The sequence below is a fragment of the Phanerochaete carnosa genome (genome assembly GCF_000300595.1).
Source record: "Phanerochaete carnosa HHB-10118-sp unplaced genomic scaffold PHACAscaffold_5, whole genome shotgun sequence".
In the NCBI taxonomy this organism is placed as follows: Eukaryota; Fungi; Basidiomycota; class Agaricomycetes; order Polyporales; family Phanerochaetaceae; genus Phanerochaete; species Phanerochaete carnosa.
The window spans coordinates 1,887,249-1,902,572 of NW_006767632.1; the positions used below are offsets into that span (position 1 = coordinate 1,887,249).

Below are 15,324 nucleotides of genomic sequence, written 5' to 3' on the forward strand. Positions count from 1 at the left end.
CCCACGCCGTGAGGGTTCAAAGCGGGAGCAGCGTGAAAGCCGGTCACGGTCCCAGACGCCCGCCCCGAACGCATTGCCAAGCGCCCATAAACCGACCGAGGGCGACACGTCGATCTGGCGTCTACTGTCCGCTTACCCGCAGCCGCGATGTTGCTGCTGCCCCTCCTTACACTCCTGGCCCTGCCCTTCTGTCAGGCCCTCATCTCCAAAGACCAGGCTCGAGAAGAGCTCACTAAGCTTGCCGCTGCGAATAATGGCGTCGTCAATGTCGACGAGCACACCTTTGAGCTGCTCACCCTGCCTGACCGCGAATGGTCCTCAACCATAGTATTCACTGCCATGGATCCCAGGAGGAAGTGTGGTCCTTGCAAGTACGTTTCCATCTGTACACCAGTATTGCACGTGTCTGACAATGGATATAGAGGATTCCAGCCTGCATATGACTCCGTTGCGAAGGCTTGGACAAAGGTAGCCCAGGAGCACAGAAATCAGCACTTCTTCGGTTATGCGAACTTCGAAGACGCCATGACGGTCTTCCAAAAGGTATGGCACAGTCGGTATCTGGGCCATACCGTGTGCTAAATCTCGTAGGTTGGTATCCAATCCGCACCCCTCGTGTACTTGTATCCTGCAACCGAAGGCCCCTACAAGGCCCCCAGCGGCAGGACTACCCCGCTCGTCTATGACTTCTCGGGGTAAGTACCAAGCTGATATCGTTAGCCTTTTTATTTTATCTGACGATTATCTTAGTGGGTTCGATGCTGAGCCCCTTGCTCAGTATCTATCTCGCCATACTCCCGTACCGATTCCTTACAAGCCACCCGTCGATTGGATGAAGTACGCAACTATTGGGGCTACCCTTCTCATTGCTGTTACAGCTTTGCGCGTCATCTCTCCGCTCTTGAAGTCTCGATGGGTCTGGGCTATCGGCACCGTCCTGACTATTCTCACCATGACGGGAGGCTTCATGTTTGTCCGCATTCGTGAAATGCCTTATACTGGAAATGACGGCCAGTGGATCGCTGCCGGTTATCAGAATCAGTTTGGCCAGGAGACCCAGGTTGTTGGTTTGCTGTGTACGTGTCCGAACTCTTGGTTACTGCGAGAAGGCATTGATAGTCCTTCAGATGGCCTTCTCAGTGCCTCATTCCTCATGCTCACCATGGTGGCGCCATACCAAACATCTCCGAGACGTCAGCAGTGGCAAGTTTGGCTATGGTCGGCTGTCATCTGCATTATCTTTTCTGTTCTTGTCTCGCTCTTCCGCGTGAAGAATAGAGGTCAGTCCATTAAAGTGCGACTTGGCCCGGCTTGACTAAATTTTTGTCTACTCAGGCTATCCCTTCAAGCTCCTGATCTAGAAGTTGGACAAATCGATAGGAATGCGTTTCAAACCATAATGGACCTGTAGACATCCGTGTTCGTTGACGAACAATCAGATAACTTCAGATAACCTCCCATACCCGAAGACTACTCGAGGGACGATGCAGGGTTGGCTGCAGCTCCATGAGGCATCGTCTGTTCTACCATTTTATAGCTCCCGGTGCTTAGTGTATTATGGCGTATTCTCCTCGCTACTGAAATTAAATCCGGGCCGTCTTTATATACGGCCCGTCCGTCTTCGAGACATCGTGTCCACTGACACCCCCCATGCTCTTGAGGTTATGATGCGCGGCCACATGATGCGCTCCGATGTCTCTTCGCCCTGAAGTCGGAGGCTGTCACGTATACTTCCTCGCTGATGCGAGATATATAATGAGGGACACAACGATGTGAAGGACGGCTGTGCAAAGTTGATCTCACCGCAATCCTCACAATGCTCAGGCTCTTAGGCGCTGCCATAGCCACGCTTTCACTCCTACCGTCGCTCTACGCAACTCCTGCAGACTTGACCGAACGTGCTTCTGGCTCTGTAGATCCCTTGGTACTTAAGTCGTACCACAACCCAGTTATCAGTGGGTTTGCGCCAGATCCATCTTGCATACGTGTGGACAGTCAATATTTCTGCGTCACAAGCTCGTTCAGCGTGTTCCCCGGCATTCCTTTATACACCTCTAGGGACCTGGTGCAATGGCAACAGATAGGTAGATTTTGTGCCTTGATCGCTTCCTCATTGATTTGACACGCTCGTTCTTGTTACAGGAAATGTCTTGTCGAGGCCGGAACAGCTTCCCCAACTTGCACAGGTCAATCAAAGTACAGGCGGAATTTGGGCAGCGACTATTCGGCACCATGACGAAGTATTCTACGTTACGACAACACTTGTGTTCGATGGTGCACCACAACAGTCGCCCACGCGCTGGGACAATGTACGTTTGTTCTACAGCGGTCGTTTAGTGGCGTTGACAGTTGTTCTAGCTGATTTTCAATACTACGAATATCTGGGCGAATGATGGTAATGGCTGGTCTGACCCCGTACACTTCATCTTCCAAGGCTACGACACTTCTCTGTTCTGGGATGACGATGGCGCGGCGTATGTTGAAGGTTCACATGCATGGCAGGTATTCCCAGCAATCGAGCAGTTCAAGATAGACGTGAGGACGGGCGAGAACCTCAGTGAACCAATTATTCTATGGAATGGGACCGGAGGCCTCGTATGTTCCAGTCTTTTTCACCATTCCGGTAAGAAGACCCAAGCGATCGTCTCTACTAGGCACCTGAAGGTCCACATGTTTACAAGAGGGAAGATGCGTATTATTTAATGATAGCCGAAGGTATAATTACACTATCTCGATCTACAAGCCGTTTTGCAGCTTATTTGTGATTAGGTGGAACAGGTCTCGGTCATATGGAGACGTGAGTGCCGCCGTATTGCTCGCACATCTGTTTTCTATCTCATTGGCAATTGGCTTATAGAATGGCGAAGTCGCTGAATATCACTGGCCCTTACACTGGATATGCCCACAATCCAGTTCTGACCAACGCTAACACCTCGGAGTATTGTATGTGGATGCGTTGTCGTGACCTGACCGACCGCCAGCTGATTTAGCCTGTAGTACAGACTGTAGGACATGCTGATCTATTCAACGATACTGCTGGAAACTGGTGGGCAGTTGCCCTAGCTACTAGAAACGCCACGGTGAACTAGTAGGTTAAGTCTGTCTTTGTTCTGTCAGTCTCAGCTGATGTCCTCTCAGTCCCATGGGTCGCGAGACCATTCTTGTACCGGTGGTATGGGAGGAAGGGCAATTCCCTGTGTTCAACGGTGCTATTCCTGGGCGGGCATACATTAATATGACCGGCCCACTTCCCCCCTCTCATCCGGTAGGCGTGAGCTAGATTTGATGCACGACCTCGATTAGTCTGACGCGCATTCGTCGACAGCCCACTCTTACTGACTCGAAAGATCCTCTTGTGGGCCACTCACAGCATGTCGTCTTCCCAAGCGGTCCAGATGTCTCTCTCTCCGACCTTCCACGGCAGCTCGTCTACTACCGCTACCCAGACTTCTCTCGTTTCACCGTTTCACCGCCTGGTCACCCTAACACCCTGCAGATAATGGGTTCCGCGGAAAATATTACAGGTAACGGTGGCATTGGTACAAGTACCTTTATTACTCGACGACAGGATGCGGTGGAGTTTACTGCGGAAGTGACGCTGGAATTCGCTCCGAATTTGTCGGACTCCGTGACAGAAGATGAAGAAGCGGGAATGACGCTCTTCCTTCAGCGGGCGCAACATTTTGATTTGGGTGTCGTCGTTCTCCGAAACTCTGCTAGTGGCCAGCTGGAAAAGTTCATACGCCTGCGGACCTTCAGCGCGGTCTCGAGTGTTGACGGGATGACCGATCCCTTCTCGCAACCGGGGATACTGCCGCTTTCTGAAAACATGCAGAAGCTTCGCCTCCGCGTTCAGGCAGTGAATGCGTCTGCATATGCGTTTTCATATCTCGACTCGCCAAACTCGCAGTCGAACGGATGGAAGATCGTCGGACACGGGGCTGCAAGCGAAGTGAGCGGTGGCTTTACTGGGGTGAGTCCGTGCCGGACCATACACTTTTACCCAGTAGAACTGAAGAGCGAGTCGCATAGACACTAGTAGGGATGTTTGCGACAGGAAACGGACACAATTCGACGACGCCAGCCTACTTCAGCGACTTCACCTACGATCCCGTACAGAATGTCTTCTGATAGTTGCCTCCACCTGCCGTTCCTGATATGATTTCAATAAATTTGTTGTCTGCACTATTTCAGTAAGTACGTGAAGAGCCTTGCGAAGTAGAGCTGAACCCCGCCAAATTTACGGTCCAAAGGGGGGCTTATTCAGAAAGGCTCTCGGTAATGATAGTTTGAAATCTTAGAGACCATGGTATGGCTACCTGGCGCAATGGTAGCGCGTTTGGCTTCGATCGCTCAACGGTACCAAAAGGTTGCAGGTTCGAGTCCTGCGGTGGTCATTTTGTCCTGAGGCAGATTTCAAGGCTCCAATTGTTTTGCTTGGTTGTTCGCTATGCATAACGCCTACTACCGGGACTCGTGGCCAGTCCAATTAGCAGTTGGTGGGACGCGCACCGAAGTACATGTATATGGGTGGTCGGTACGCTGGAATGGCCGGGTAGGTCCGACAGGCGTTCGAACGCTTTGAGGCGGAGGCAGTGAGGCACATCTCCGTGCCGCGCCTCGCCCTCATCGTTTGTACCTCCTGCATCGCGCCTCAGGTACTTTTGATAAATCTTGTTTTCCCTAATGTTGCACTATCATCTGGCCCTGCTCATTACTATGGTCAGGGTGACTGGTATTGAGCCTACTTATTGCCGTTTGTCTAATTTTATCAAAGTCGATCGACTACTATTATCAACTGATCAGACAAGGGGAAGACTACCTGTGTCTCTCTGTTGCTCTGATCTAGCCGCTCGCAGACGCAAGGCTCTGAGTCTTCCGGGCCCCGTTGACCAAAGAAGATGTCATAGACCGCCTCAATCTGGCAGAGGTGCTCACGCGCCGGAAAGTATATATGTGAGAGAACTGCACTCGGTGGAAGTACCCCGCACCCACGCATTCACGCGTACCCTTAACCGTACTCTACCAGCACAAACTATGCCCTCCACACCCATCGAGTTCGATGTGATTTTCGCCGGAGGTACCGTCGTGATGCTCTCCTGGTCCCTTTCGCAAGCTGCTCCTGATGCTCTGTAGGAGGAACCGCGGCGTGCCTCACCGCGAGCCGCCTCGCGGACGCGGACCCTGCGCTTCGCATCCTTATCGTCGAGGCCGGCGGGCATACCCAGGACGACCTCGCGCACATCCAGCCGGCGCGCTACCTAAGCCATCTTGCGCCGACGAGCAAGACCGTGTCCTTCATGGTCGCGAATCCTGAGTCGGCACTCAAGGGCCGCCAGACGATCGTGCCGTGCGGCAACTGTGTCGGCGGCGGCTCCAGCGTGAACTGTAACTTAAGGCTCATGTTGATATCGTGTTTTGGTGCTGACGACGGGGCGATAGTCATGATGTACACTCGCGCTGCCGCGTCTGACTACGACGACTGGGTGACAAAGTTTGAGAACCCGGGCTGGGGGTCAAAGGACCTCATTCCCCTTCTAAAGAAGGTAGAGCGTAGCGCACATGCATAGCGCGGACCGCGGCTGACAGCGCTCGCACATGTCAGACGGAAACCTACGAGGTCGCACCTGGGAAAGATGACGTACACGGCTACTCGGGCCCCCTGCGTGTCTCCTACGGCGGCATCTTCACGAACATCGGTAAGCAGTTCCTCGAGGTCGCCGCGCAATGGGACCCTAAGCGTGGGACTACCGACGACCCGAACAACCTGTTCGACGTCAACAAGTACGGGGTGCGTCGCGCATTAGCTGTATACAGGGACAGCTTAGCTTAAATAATCCATTTGTAGCGCTGGCAGAAGTTCGTTCATGGATGCACACTTGTGGGGACTCCTTTCCTAATAATTGTGACTGCAGGTGGATCTCGTCGAAGACGGGCACGCGCTCGGACGTCGCTCATCATTTCATCTATAACAAAAAGCATCCGAATGTGACCCTCACCGTGGGCCACCTCGTCAAGCGTGTTCTTTTTGAGTGTGTGGATTCTGGACAGTATCATTCTTCGTATCTTTTCGCTCACGTAAAGTCTGGCAGGGGCACACGTGCCATCGGCATTGAGTATGTGCAGAATCCAAAGTTCTTTCCAGATGCGTCCTCCCAGGTGCTTGTTGCGAAGGCAAAGCGGCTAGTCGTCTTATCAGCTGGCACGTTCGGGTCCCCAGTGATCCTCGAGCGGTCAGGCATCGGTGCCAGGGCAGTGCTCGAGAAAGCTGGTGTCGAGCAGCTCGTCGATCTACCTGGTGTCGGCGAGAACTATCAAGGTAATGCTCTGCTGCCAGTTTTCTACCGTCCTGTACCGTGCCTAACGATTAGACAGATCATCAGGTTATTTTTACGCCCTACCTTGCCAGCGAGGATTCGGAGACCATCGATGGCATCGTGCGCAACCAAAAACCTGACTTGAACAGTATGTGCGACGCTTTTATCTCTGGAGTGTTGCTCACTGTGCGCAGAATGGTCGACGCAATGGAAGCAGGACGGCTCAGGGCTCATGTCTTCGAAGTAGGCTCATTCTCTACGTACCTGCGCATTCTTACATTATTCTAGTGCCCTCGACGCTGGCGTCAAGCTCCGTCCCGACGCTGAAGAACTGAAGGCCATCGGGCCCGCCTTCACGAAGAAGTGGGAGGAGTTCTACGCACCCGCCCCCGACAAGTCCATCTTCTGGATCGGGTCGGTGTCAATGTTCGTCGGCGACCCTAGTGACAGTCCGGCGCGCAAGTACTTCAGCGTGTGCTATTTGGTCATGCACCCGTCTGCGCTCGGCTTTGTACACGTCCGCAATGGCACCGACGCGACGGTGCCGCCCGAGTTCGAGACGGGCTATCTCAAGGTCACAGACGACCTTGCGCTCCTTACGTGGGCGTACAAGCACAGCCGCGAGTACGCGCGCCGCATGCCATCCTACCGCGGCGAGTACGTGGCAGGCCACCCACAGTTCGCCGAGGGCAGCGCGGCGCTGTGCCATGGCGAGATGCGGCCCGTAGACGTCGGCGCGCCCAACATTGTGTACACGGAGGACGACGAGAAGGCAATTGATGAGTACACACGCAAAGTTGGCGAGTGGTCCTCGTTATATGTTGTGTGTATACAACCGCTGACGGCCCCTCACTACCCAGTCCAAACGGCCTGGCATTCGGTGGGTCGCGGGACACTTTTGTGGGATAGCGGCTGCTGACGATTGGTACAGCTCGGCACATGTGCGATGAAGCCTCGCGAGAAAGGCGGTGTGGTGGACTCAAGGCTGAACGTTTATGGTGTGCAAGGCCTGAAGGTAGTGGGTACGTGCGACGTCGATTTTATTGGAGCGCTCGGACTCACTTTTGTTAGACCTTTCCATTCCTCCGTCAAATGTTGCATCGGTAAGTCTCCGGCCCTTGGGCAAACGGTGTATTCACCGTATACACAGAACACATACTCGACCGCGCTCGTCATCGCAGAGAAAGCTGCGGTTATTATTGCGGAGGAGCTTGGTATCCAGGGTGTGTGATGGCCATCAGCTCAGTTGGCCCTTTGAAATGGTGGAGACCTGAGTTATACCGAAATGCTACCAACATGTATTTCGTGAGAGGTTCTCGGCTATGTTCTATGTGGATGATGACGGTGATCGGCTAGAGCCGTCGACACTGCAAGATGAAGTGCGCGTTTTGGTAGGCTTTGAGCGTCGCTTGAGCGCCAATGTTTGCCCACTTTTCGGGCCCAAACCGATGGGTAGCAATAATCCGCAAAAGTGCCTGTATTAGATCTTTATCTAACAGAATCAGGAACTGTTGACTGTTGTGAGCGGAATCGCGCAGGCGGGGATTCACGATAAATCAATGATAAATTGTCAGAATAATACATCGTGTCCTTTGTAGGTTATCTACTTCCTAATAGTATATTCAGATCAATACATTGTTCGTTAGGAAGCTGAGACTATATGACCACGCCGCATATAGTAAAAAGTGAGGTCGTGCGAGGCGCCGGCGAAAAGTCTCGAGGCCCCCGCGAGAACTGTGAATCTTTCTGTGAACGGCCCCTTTCTTTCTGTGAATCGCAGCGTGACGCCGGCCGTTTCGAGGCCGTGGACCGCCGTTTTCTGTGAATCGCCAGAAAAGAGCTGTGAACGGGCGAGGCGAGCGCCGGCGCGAAAAGGCGTGAACGCGGGCGTGAACAGGCGCCGGGTTCACAACTCTATGAGAAACGTGAGCGGGAAGTTAAACTGAGCGCCGGACTGTGTAATGATGTCACTGGGTAGTCTACCATCCAATGATGTCATCGATGGGTAAGTTCTCGATACTTCCTGCATTAGTGCCCAGCGGTGACATCATCAGATCCGGCCAGCGCCCCAAATACAACAACAACTGTGTGCTTACAAGGATTTCATTCACGCGTAGGTTAAACGGTTGGAAGCTGAATCGGTTCACTACATAGATAGACAACTACATTTGTGGCCCTCCAGAGGGAGGGCACACCGTGATTAGTACTGTGTAGCTTCGATGCCAAGCTCCAACTTCTCTCGCCAGAGCTCGGGATGAGGAAGCGTCATATCGTCAGTAGGCTTATCTGGGATGCCAAGAGGTATCATATGCTTGATCCCACCACATGTTATAATCGCAATTGCAACGCCCAGACCTCCCTGCTTTTGGATGACCTCCGACTGTCGATGAATTGTGTCAATATGCTACAGTAGTGATTCCCGACCTGTGTGCTACAGTGAGTGTAAAGATTAAACATGTTCGGCCAGGGGAGGATGGGACGCGCCTGGTAACTCTGACGAAAAACGTCCAAAGTCCACACCTCCGCATTCTTCAGGCGCATCTCACGCGGGTAGAGCTGGTGAGTGTACTCGAGTTCAACCCAGAGGATATTCTTCATGACATTCTCCGGATGGAGATCCAACCTGAGGGCTTCAAGTGCGGCCATTGTAAGGATGGGTCGCCGCGTCTGAGAGAACCGTTTCAGAAGCGTCTCCATGGCCAGTGGGTCTACGGCAGTGGTTCGTCCACTGCTCTCTTGGAGGCAGGAGGAGGCCGTCGCCTGTCGAAATTGTTGGGATTCTTTCTTTATGTTGGCACGAGTCTGCACGTTTGCACGACATGTGGTCTTGTGCTGAGGCCAGTGAGCACGCTGACACTCCCGATTCTGACGCAACGAGGTCAGTGTGCGCTATGCTCGAAACAGATGGACTCACGCAGTAATGCGAGCGCTTGCACTGCGAGCAGGTTAACAGGGGCCTATCCTCGGTCTGATCCTTAAAGTAGTGCTGGCATTGTCTGAGGACCGTGTTCGGCGCTGAGCCGGTTGTTCGTTTATCTGAGGTCGACATGGCGGATGAATATTCGATGAATAGCTACTTGGGTGGTATTGCAGCCTCTCATATATAGGACCTGATCGGGATTAGAGATCGTAGTCAGGGACGTGCTCCTGTTCCGGAGCGGGACATCGTTTGCAGCTCGCGCGCGTACCGTTTGGCTCTTCCGAGCGCTTTGGCTTCGAGTGCAAGCTCCGGCCGTGCGCTGTACCCTCAGAGGTTGCCAAACACGGATCTGTCACGTGAGGAGAGCTGATGGCCGTGATTCTTTGTGGCGTTCGGCACCGGCGTCGCCCTCAGGCTCTCCCCGACGCGGGATTTCTCTGGCACTCGTCTCATTCTCGCCATCCGTGTACGAGTCCCTACAAGTCGCCGTTCGCTATCGAAACACTCGAGATCGGTAGGCTTGGGTAAATTTTACTCCCACGGTCGCACATGATCGCCTGCTTTGCCGAGAGCTGGCATACGCGTCTTGCCGAAGCGCGCCCAATCAGTCTCCCTATATGCGACGGCCTCACGAGTCATTAGAACCGGTACCTCCTTCTTGTTCTCTATCGATATAATTTGCACAAACTGCTGCGCGGATGACGAGAAAGCGGATAACCGTTGGGGCTGAGCTTCTGTTCTACACCACCCAATGTTGCATACACCTCACACGGCCTGTCGTAAATCACGGCAATTCCCTCCGAGCGTAGACGGTCAATTCTTAGTATATATACCACGCCCGTGTTTACATCTCTAGCACTCTCAGCCACGACGCTTTTGCCGCTGCCGCTAACCATGAGTTTCTTCACCCTTCCACCGCCCCCGTCCACCAAGCTTGGACGTCATCGCCAGCTATCACCTCGCGCGGGCGTTCATGTGTCGCCCATCCAGCTCGGAGCAATGAGTATTGGCGACAAATGGACGCAGTTTGGAATGGAAAGCATGGACAAAGAGAAGAGCTTCCAGCTGCTCGACGCCTTCTACGAGGCGGGCGGCAACTTCATCGACACCGCGAATAATTAGTGAGTGCACCGCTACCACATACCGCAGTAGACTTGACGGCCGAGTAGCCAGGACGAGAGCTCGGAGGAGTTCATCGGCGAATGGATGGAGGCGCGCGGCGTACGCAAGCAGATCGTCCTCGCAACGAAATACTCCTCGGACTACAGGCGTGGCAAGGACGGTCAGCACAGCTGCTTCGTCGGGAACAGCGCCAAGTCAGTGCGCAACTCAATCGAGGACTCGCTCCGGAAGCTGCGCACGGACTACGTCGACATCCTGTACATCCACTGGTGGGACTACACGTCCTCGGTCGAGGAGGTCATGGACGGCCCGCATGCGCTGGTGCAGCAAGGCAAGGTCCTCTACCTCGGCATCTCGGACACGCCCGCCTGGGTCGTTGTGAAGGCGAACGCGTATGCGCGGTACAACGGCAAGACGCCGTTTGCAATCTACCAGGGTAAATGGAGTATCCTTGACAGGGATATCGAGAGGGACATCTTGCCAATGTGCATCAGCGAAGGTGCGCATTTCTGTCTGTCCATCGACCCCGGTACTAACGTACGCCGCTGTAGGCCTGGCTGTTGCTCCGTGGAATGTTCTCGGTGGTGGCAAGCTCCGGACGGATGCCGAGGAACAGCGCCGCATCGAGTCTGGAGAGGAAGGCCGCAAATTAACAGGCGAGTGGAAGCGCACGCCTGAGGAGCACAGGGTATGTGCCGAACTCGAGAAGGTCGCACAGGAGGTCGGCGCCCAGAGCATTACCTCCGTCGCCATCGCGTGGATCATGCAGAAGGCCCCGTATGTCTTCTCGATCGTCGGAGGCCGTAAGGTCGAGCACCTCCACCAGAACCTGGAGGCGCTGTCTCTGCACCTTACCGACGAGCACATAAAGAGGCTGGACGAGATCGTGTCATTCAGTAGAGGCTGGCCCTACGATCGCTTCGTGAGTGGTGATGCACCGTGTCTCTGAGAGCGTGTCTCTTACCCCACTGGCATGGGCAGGGCGACGGCACCGAGTACTTTGTTGGCTACAAGCTAGCGGGCCACTTTGATAAGTGGCCTAGAGCGGGAGCTATTAAACCTCCTGCGTAGGACATATTACTACCCAATGTAACGCTTGTCGAAGCGTCACGCGGAATGGACCTATACGTATCGTCAAGCCAGCACCCAAAGGACGGCGTTCTATCGGCATGTCAACAGGCGATCCCAAGTACCCCGAAACAAAAAGATTGAACGATAATTGTACTGTGAGATATGCGACATCAAGCTGCCAGAGCTAGCTGTGCTCCGTGTGGTGTGTGCCGTCTCTTGCTAGGGGAGTACTTCCAGAGGGGCACCTATATCCTTTGCGCGCGAGCTCGAGCTAGAATGAGTGGGGAGGGAATATGGAGACAGAGACAATCCCACCTCACTGTCTCGGTTCTGCTGGCGTTGCTTGGAAGCACACTGTCTGGAGTAGTCCCGAAGATCAGTCCAAGGTTCATTTCGCGCGACTGGAACGTGATCAGATGACTGGATGTCCCCGCTTGAGCGGCGCAAATGTAGAACCGGGGAGCCACGGCATCTGTCACACGTAAGGCTTGGCCCGCAGACAAGATTGCAGAACGGGCGTGCTGTGAGTGATTCGAACTGGCGGATCACGGAGTGTGCAGGCGATTCGACGGCTATCATGCCAGTATTGCATTGGTATTGACCAGTAAGACCTGGAATTCCTGGCGATACAACTGATTCCAATTATTTCAGCGTCAAGCTAGGACACTCGCGACCTTGCGATACGCTGACCGGCGAGCTCAAGAGCGTTTGTGGTGAGTTCGAGAGCTGTTGAAGGGCGCCTAATGGCAGAGCGAACGCCCGGAGATAACCGGAAAAGCGCGCCTATGTGCGTTAGGAAATTCTCAAAATATTCAAGTCTCGCGGCTGGCGGCCATCCTCAAGCACGAAAGGATCGGTCTGCACGAGGTTGCGCAGTATTCTAAGTGAGGAGTTGCGACATGTGAGCGAACGACGATGCCAGTGAGCGTTTTACTACGAGAGCTATTCGTACAGGATATTAAAGTGGGGCTGGAATATTAGAAAGAGTGATAAAATGGAGATTATATGAAGTACAGGCACAGGTAACTAGCAGGGATAAGCCGATTAAAACGATACGAATGGAATTAATTCTCTACTGGTGGCCGTCATGCCACCCGTGGGTCGGTACTAGTCTGGTAGCGGACATGACGGCACACAGAGTTGAAACATCATTAGCTCAGTCATTGCGTATTTTTAGTGTATCGTGCTTTATCCGCCGTTCGATTCTTCAGCGCTTTAGCTGTTTTGCAAAGCCCGGCCCCTCAGAGATTCCCAAACTCTGAGCTATCAGGTGACGGGAGCTGATAGCCGTGAAACTTTGTGGCGTTCGGCACTCGGGCTCTCCGACCCAGACTCGAACCAGCTGGCTATTAGACGAGTCCTGGTTTCGCAAATGAATTCGAGGATGCGGATTTCTGGGACATTTCGCTAGCAAGGGGCTATGAAACAGCCCGGGGATGTCCGAGTCTCCTTCTGACCGGGGATTTCTCTGACACTTGTTCATGCACATGTCTCACTTCCTACAGCCACCATCCAGTCTTGAAACATTAGAGATTGACCGACTAGAATAGCCACCCCCTCCCCAAGATTGCACATGATTGTCCCAGCTTTGCCGAGAGCTGGCGTACACATCTTGCCGAAGCGCGCTCAAGCTCAAGCTCGCCCATTTCTTGTTATATATTAGCCTCGCCCATGTCCACATCGTCAGCTCTCAGTCACGACACATTTTAATCTGCTGCTACTGAACATGAGCTTCTTGAACATTCCGCCACCGCCAGCTGTCGTCCCGCGCGGGAGTCCATGTGTCGCCCATCCAGCTCGGTGGAATGAGCATTGGCGACGGATGGGTACAGTTTGGAATGGGGAGCATGGACAAGGAGAGCAGCTTCCAGCTGCTAGACGCCTTCTATGAGGCAGGTGGCAACTTCATTGACACTTCGAGCAACTAGTGGGTGCACTGCCACCTTGTACCGTACGTCGGTAGAGCTGACGGCTGAGCAGCCAGGACGAGAGCTCGGAGGAGTTCATCGGCGAGTGGATGGAGGCTCGCGGCGTCCGCAAGCAGATCGTCCTCGCGACGAAGTACACCACAGATTACAGACGCGGCAAGGACGGTCAGCACAGCTGCTTCATCGGGAACAACGTTAAGTCGATGCGCAACTCAATCGAGGATTCACTCCGGAAGCTGTGCACGGACTACGTCGACATCCTGTATATCCACTGGTGGGATATGCATGCTCGGTCGAGGAGGTCATGGACGGCCTGCACGTGCTCGTGCAGCAGGGCAAGGCCCTCTACCTCGGCATCTCAGACTCACCCGCCTGGGTCGTTGTGAAAGCGAACTCGTACGCGCGGTACAATGGCAAGACGCCATTTGCGATTTACCAAGGCATGTGGAGTATCCTTGATAGAGATCTCGAGAGGGACATCTTACCTATGTGTATTAGCGAAGGTGCGCACACCTTGATGCTAATCAACACCAACGCTGACGGTCGCTGCCTTTAGGTCTGGCTATTGCTCCGTGGAATGTCCTCGGAGGTGGCAAGCTCCGGACGGATGCCGAAGAGCAGCGTCGCATCGAGTCTGGCGAGGAGGGTCGCAAGCTAACGGGCGACTGGAAGCGCACGCCCGAGCAGCGCAGGGTCTGTGCCGAGCTCGAGAAGGTCGCACAGGAGATCGGTGCACAAAGCATCACCTCCGTCGCTATCGCCTGGGTCATGCAGAAGGCCCCGTACGTCTTCCCGATCGTCGGTGGCCGCAAGGTCGAGCATCTCCACCAGAACCTAGAGGCGCTGTCTCTACACCTCAACGACGAACAGATAAAGAGGCTGGACGATATTGTGCCGTTCAGCAGGGGTTGGCCTTACAATCGTTACGTGAGTCATGATGTATCTTTGTCTCCGACTCAGCAGTGTCTCTTACCTCACCTGCGTGGACAGGGCGACGGCACCGAGTACTTTGCTGTCTGGAAGGCGGCGGGACACTTTGACAAGTGGCCTATGGCGGGAGCTATTAAGCCTCCTGTGTAAGAGATACCACTATCTAAAGTAGTACTTACCTGTCGAGGCGTCACCGCAACGGCCGGTAATCACCGGACTTCCTGGAGGTAAACCTGACTTGAAATCATTCCAATGTCAGGATATTGTCGTCAAAGCCTACATTTCTGCCTCCGGTGATCTCGTCGAAGCAAGTGTACTTAGCATATAACTATGAAGGTTGAAGGGGGACAGAAATGAATACCTTGTGTTCGCAGCGCCGAATCTTGTTTTCGCGGTAGTCTACAGCTTATCTCACTTAATACATCCAATTTGTTTGCATGTCAGAGAACATCTAAACTCACCGCTGTGCACAATGCTCAGGCGGATAAGTGCACAAAAATGTTCTCAAGCCGCATTTCGTCCGCATCAAAACTCGCGCGTGGGCCCGGGACTCGTTTTCGCACGGTGCTTATCATAGAATTCCCTATTTGAGCGATTATTATATCTAAATACGAAAATTCTGTGATGAACACTAAAGCACTAATGCGCCAAGGTGCACGATTGTGCACAGAAATGTCATACCTGGAGAAGTCAAAACTCCCATAACTCCAAGTTGTGTCTGCGTGGGCGTACAAAATTGAACAAATGTGCACTGACTTATAAGATCACGCACAACAGTGAGTTTAGATGCACGTAGATCATTTCACTAACATACAAATAAATCAGGCATATTACAGTGAAAATAAGTCGTCGACCGCTGCGAATACAAGATTCGGCACTGCGAAAACAAGATATTTGCTTTTGTCCGTAACCCAGTCACTGTAATATTCATATTCATAACCTTGATCACGCAGACCGCCGGTCGCGAGTGACCGCTTTAGAGCTTATATCCTTCAGCGAATCCACTGTGATCCCATCCCTGCTTCTCCTCTCCCTC

At 53.4% G+C, this 15,324-nt stretch overlaps 5 protein-coding genes and 1 non-coding gene across 6 annotated transcripts; 5 read left to right on the forward strand and 1 right to left on the reverse strand.

Moving 5' to 3' along the window:
• Positions 1–121: 121 nt before the first annotated feature.
• PHACADRAFT_144077 (uncharacterized protein) lies at positions 122–1,770 on the forward strand. The gene is made up of 6 exons (XM_007395824.1): positions 122–371; positions 423–543; positions 592–695; positions 751–1,076; positions 1,128–1,280; positions 1,336–1,770. Exons 1-6 carry the CDS (start codon positions 148–150, stop codon positions 1,359–1,361), a joined length of 954 nt encoding a protein of 317 aa, XP_007395886.1. The 5' UTR covers positions 122–147; the 3' UTR covers positions 1,362–1,770.
• Positions 1,771–1,788: 18 nt separating this feature from the next.
• On the forward strand, positions 1,789–4,227 carry PHACADRAFT_121155 (glycoside hydrolase family 43 protein). Its single transcript, XM_007395825.1, has 10 exons — positions 1,789–2,084; positions 2,143–2,309; positions 2,359–2,595; positions 2,655–2,715; positions 2,770–2,797; positions 2,858–2,943; positions 2,998–3,088; positions 3,139–3,265; positions 3,326–3,973; positions 4,033–4,227. Exons 1-10 carry the CDS (start codon positions 1,817–1,819, stop codon positions 4,129–4,131), a joined length of 1,812 nt encoding a protein of 603 aa, XP_007395887.1. The 5' UTR covers positions 1,789–1,816; the 3' UTR covers positions 4,132–4,227.
• An 86-nt stretch (positions 4,228–4,313) lies between these two features.
• PHACADRAFT_t69 lies at positions 4,314–4,397 on the forward strand. Its single transcript has one exon. It is a non-coding gene; the product is annotated as a tRNA-Arg (tRNA).
• Positions 4,398–4,856: 459 nt separating this feature from the next.
• On the forward strand, positions 4,857–7,842 carry PHACADRAFT_121157 (uncharacterized protein). The gene is made up of 14 exons (XM_007395826.1): positions 4,857–5,080; positions 5,137–5,388; positions 5,443–5,546; positions 5,606–5,791; positions 5,849–5,859; positions 5,916–6,032; positions 6,093–6,319; positions 6,376–6,465; positions 6,512–6,560; positions 6,606–7,117; positions 7,178–7,197; positions 7,249–7,339; positions 7,389–7,420; positions 7,468–7,842. The coding sequence occupies exons 1-14, from the start codon at positions 5,038–5,040 to the stop codon at positions 7,546–7,548; spliced, it is 1,815 nt and encodes a 604-aa protein (XP_007395888.1). The 5' UTR covers positions 4,857–5,037; the 3' UTR covers positions 7,549–7,842.
• Positions 7,843–8,448: 606 nt separating this feature from the next.
• PHACADRAFT_209083 (uncharacterized protein) lies at positions 8,449–9,535 on the reverse strand. The gene is made up of 3 exons (XM_007395827.1): positions 9,232–9,535; positions 8,838–9,182; positions 8,449–8,697 (listed from the first exon to the last, which is right to left on the reverse strand). The coding sequence occupies exons 1-3, from the start codon at positions 9,364–9,366 to the stop codon at positions 8,518–8,520; spliced, it is 660 nt and encodes a 219-aa protein (XP_007395889.1). The 5' UTR covers positions 9,367–9,535; the 3' UTR covers positions 8,449–8,517.
• A 596-nt stretch (positions 9,536–10,131) lies between these two features.
• PHACADRAFT_95833 (uncharacterized protein) lies at positions 10,132–14,438 on the forward strand (the record flags this gene model as incomplete). Its single annotated transcript, XM_007395828.1, has 4 exons — positions 10,132–10,358; positions 10,407–10,858; positions 13,915–14,285; positions 14,349–14,438. 4 exons carry the CDS (start codon positions 10,132–10,134, stop codon positions 14,436–14,438), a joined length of 1,140 nt encoding a protein of 379 aa, XP_007395890.1.
• Positions 14,439–15,324: the final 886 nt, after the last annotated feature.

Bases quoted from the DNA above. Each gene is read 5' to 3' on its own strand.
- PHACADRAFT_144077 (XM_007395824.1), top strand. From the start codon at position 148: ATGTTGCTGCTGCCCCTCCTTACACTCCTGGCCCTGCCCTTCTGTCAG. The intron at 372-422 runs GTACGTTTCCAT...CAATGGATATAG, and splicing joins AGGAAGTGTGGTCCTTGCAA to AGGATTCCAGCCTGCATATG. The intron at 1,077-1,127 runs GTACGTGTCCGA...ATAGTCCTTCAG, and splicing joins CCAGGTTGTTGGTTTGCTGT to ATGGCCTTCTCAGTGCCTCA.
- PHACADRAFT_121155 (XM_007395825.1), top strand. From the start codon at position 1,817: ATGCTCAGGCTCTTAGGCGCTGCCATAGCCACGCTTTCACTCCTACCG. The intron at 2,716-2,769 runs GTATAATTACAC...ATTTGTGATTAG, and splicing joins TTATTTAATGATAGCCGAAG to GTGGAACAGGTCTCGGTCAT. The intron at 3,266-3,325 runs GTAGGCGTGAGC...ATTCGTCGACAG, and splicing joins CACTTCCCCCCTCTCATCCG to CCCACTCTTACTGACTCGAA.
- PHACADRAFT_121157 (XM_007395826.1), top strand. From the start codon at position 5,038: ATGCCCTCCACACCCATCGAGTTCGATGTGATTTTCGCCGGAG. The intron at 7,340-7,388 runs GTACGTGCGACG...CACTTTTGTTAG, and splicing joins GCAAGGCCTGAAGGTAGTGG to ACCTTTCCATTCCTCCGTCA. The intron at 7,421-7,467 runs GTAAGTCTCCGG...CCGTATACACAG, and splicing joins CTCCGTCAAATGTTGCATCG to AACACATACTCGACCGCGCT.
- PHACADRAFT_209083 (XM_007395827.1), bottom strand. From the start codon at position 9,366: ATGTCGACCTCAGATAAACGAACAACCGGCTCAGCGCCGAACACGGTC. The intron at 9,183-9,231 runs GTGAGTCCATCT...TCGTTGCGTCAG, and splicing joins GCAAGCGCTCGCATTACTGC to AATCGGGAGTGTCAGCGTGC. The intron at 8,698-8,837 runs GTGTGGACTTTG...ATTCATCGACAG, and splicing joins TGCGCCTGAAGAATGCGGAG to TCGGAGGTCATCCAAAAGCA.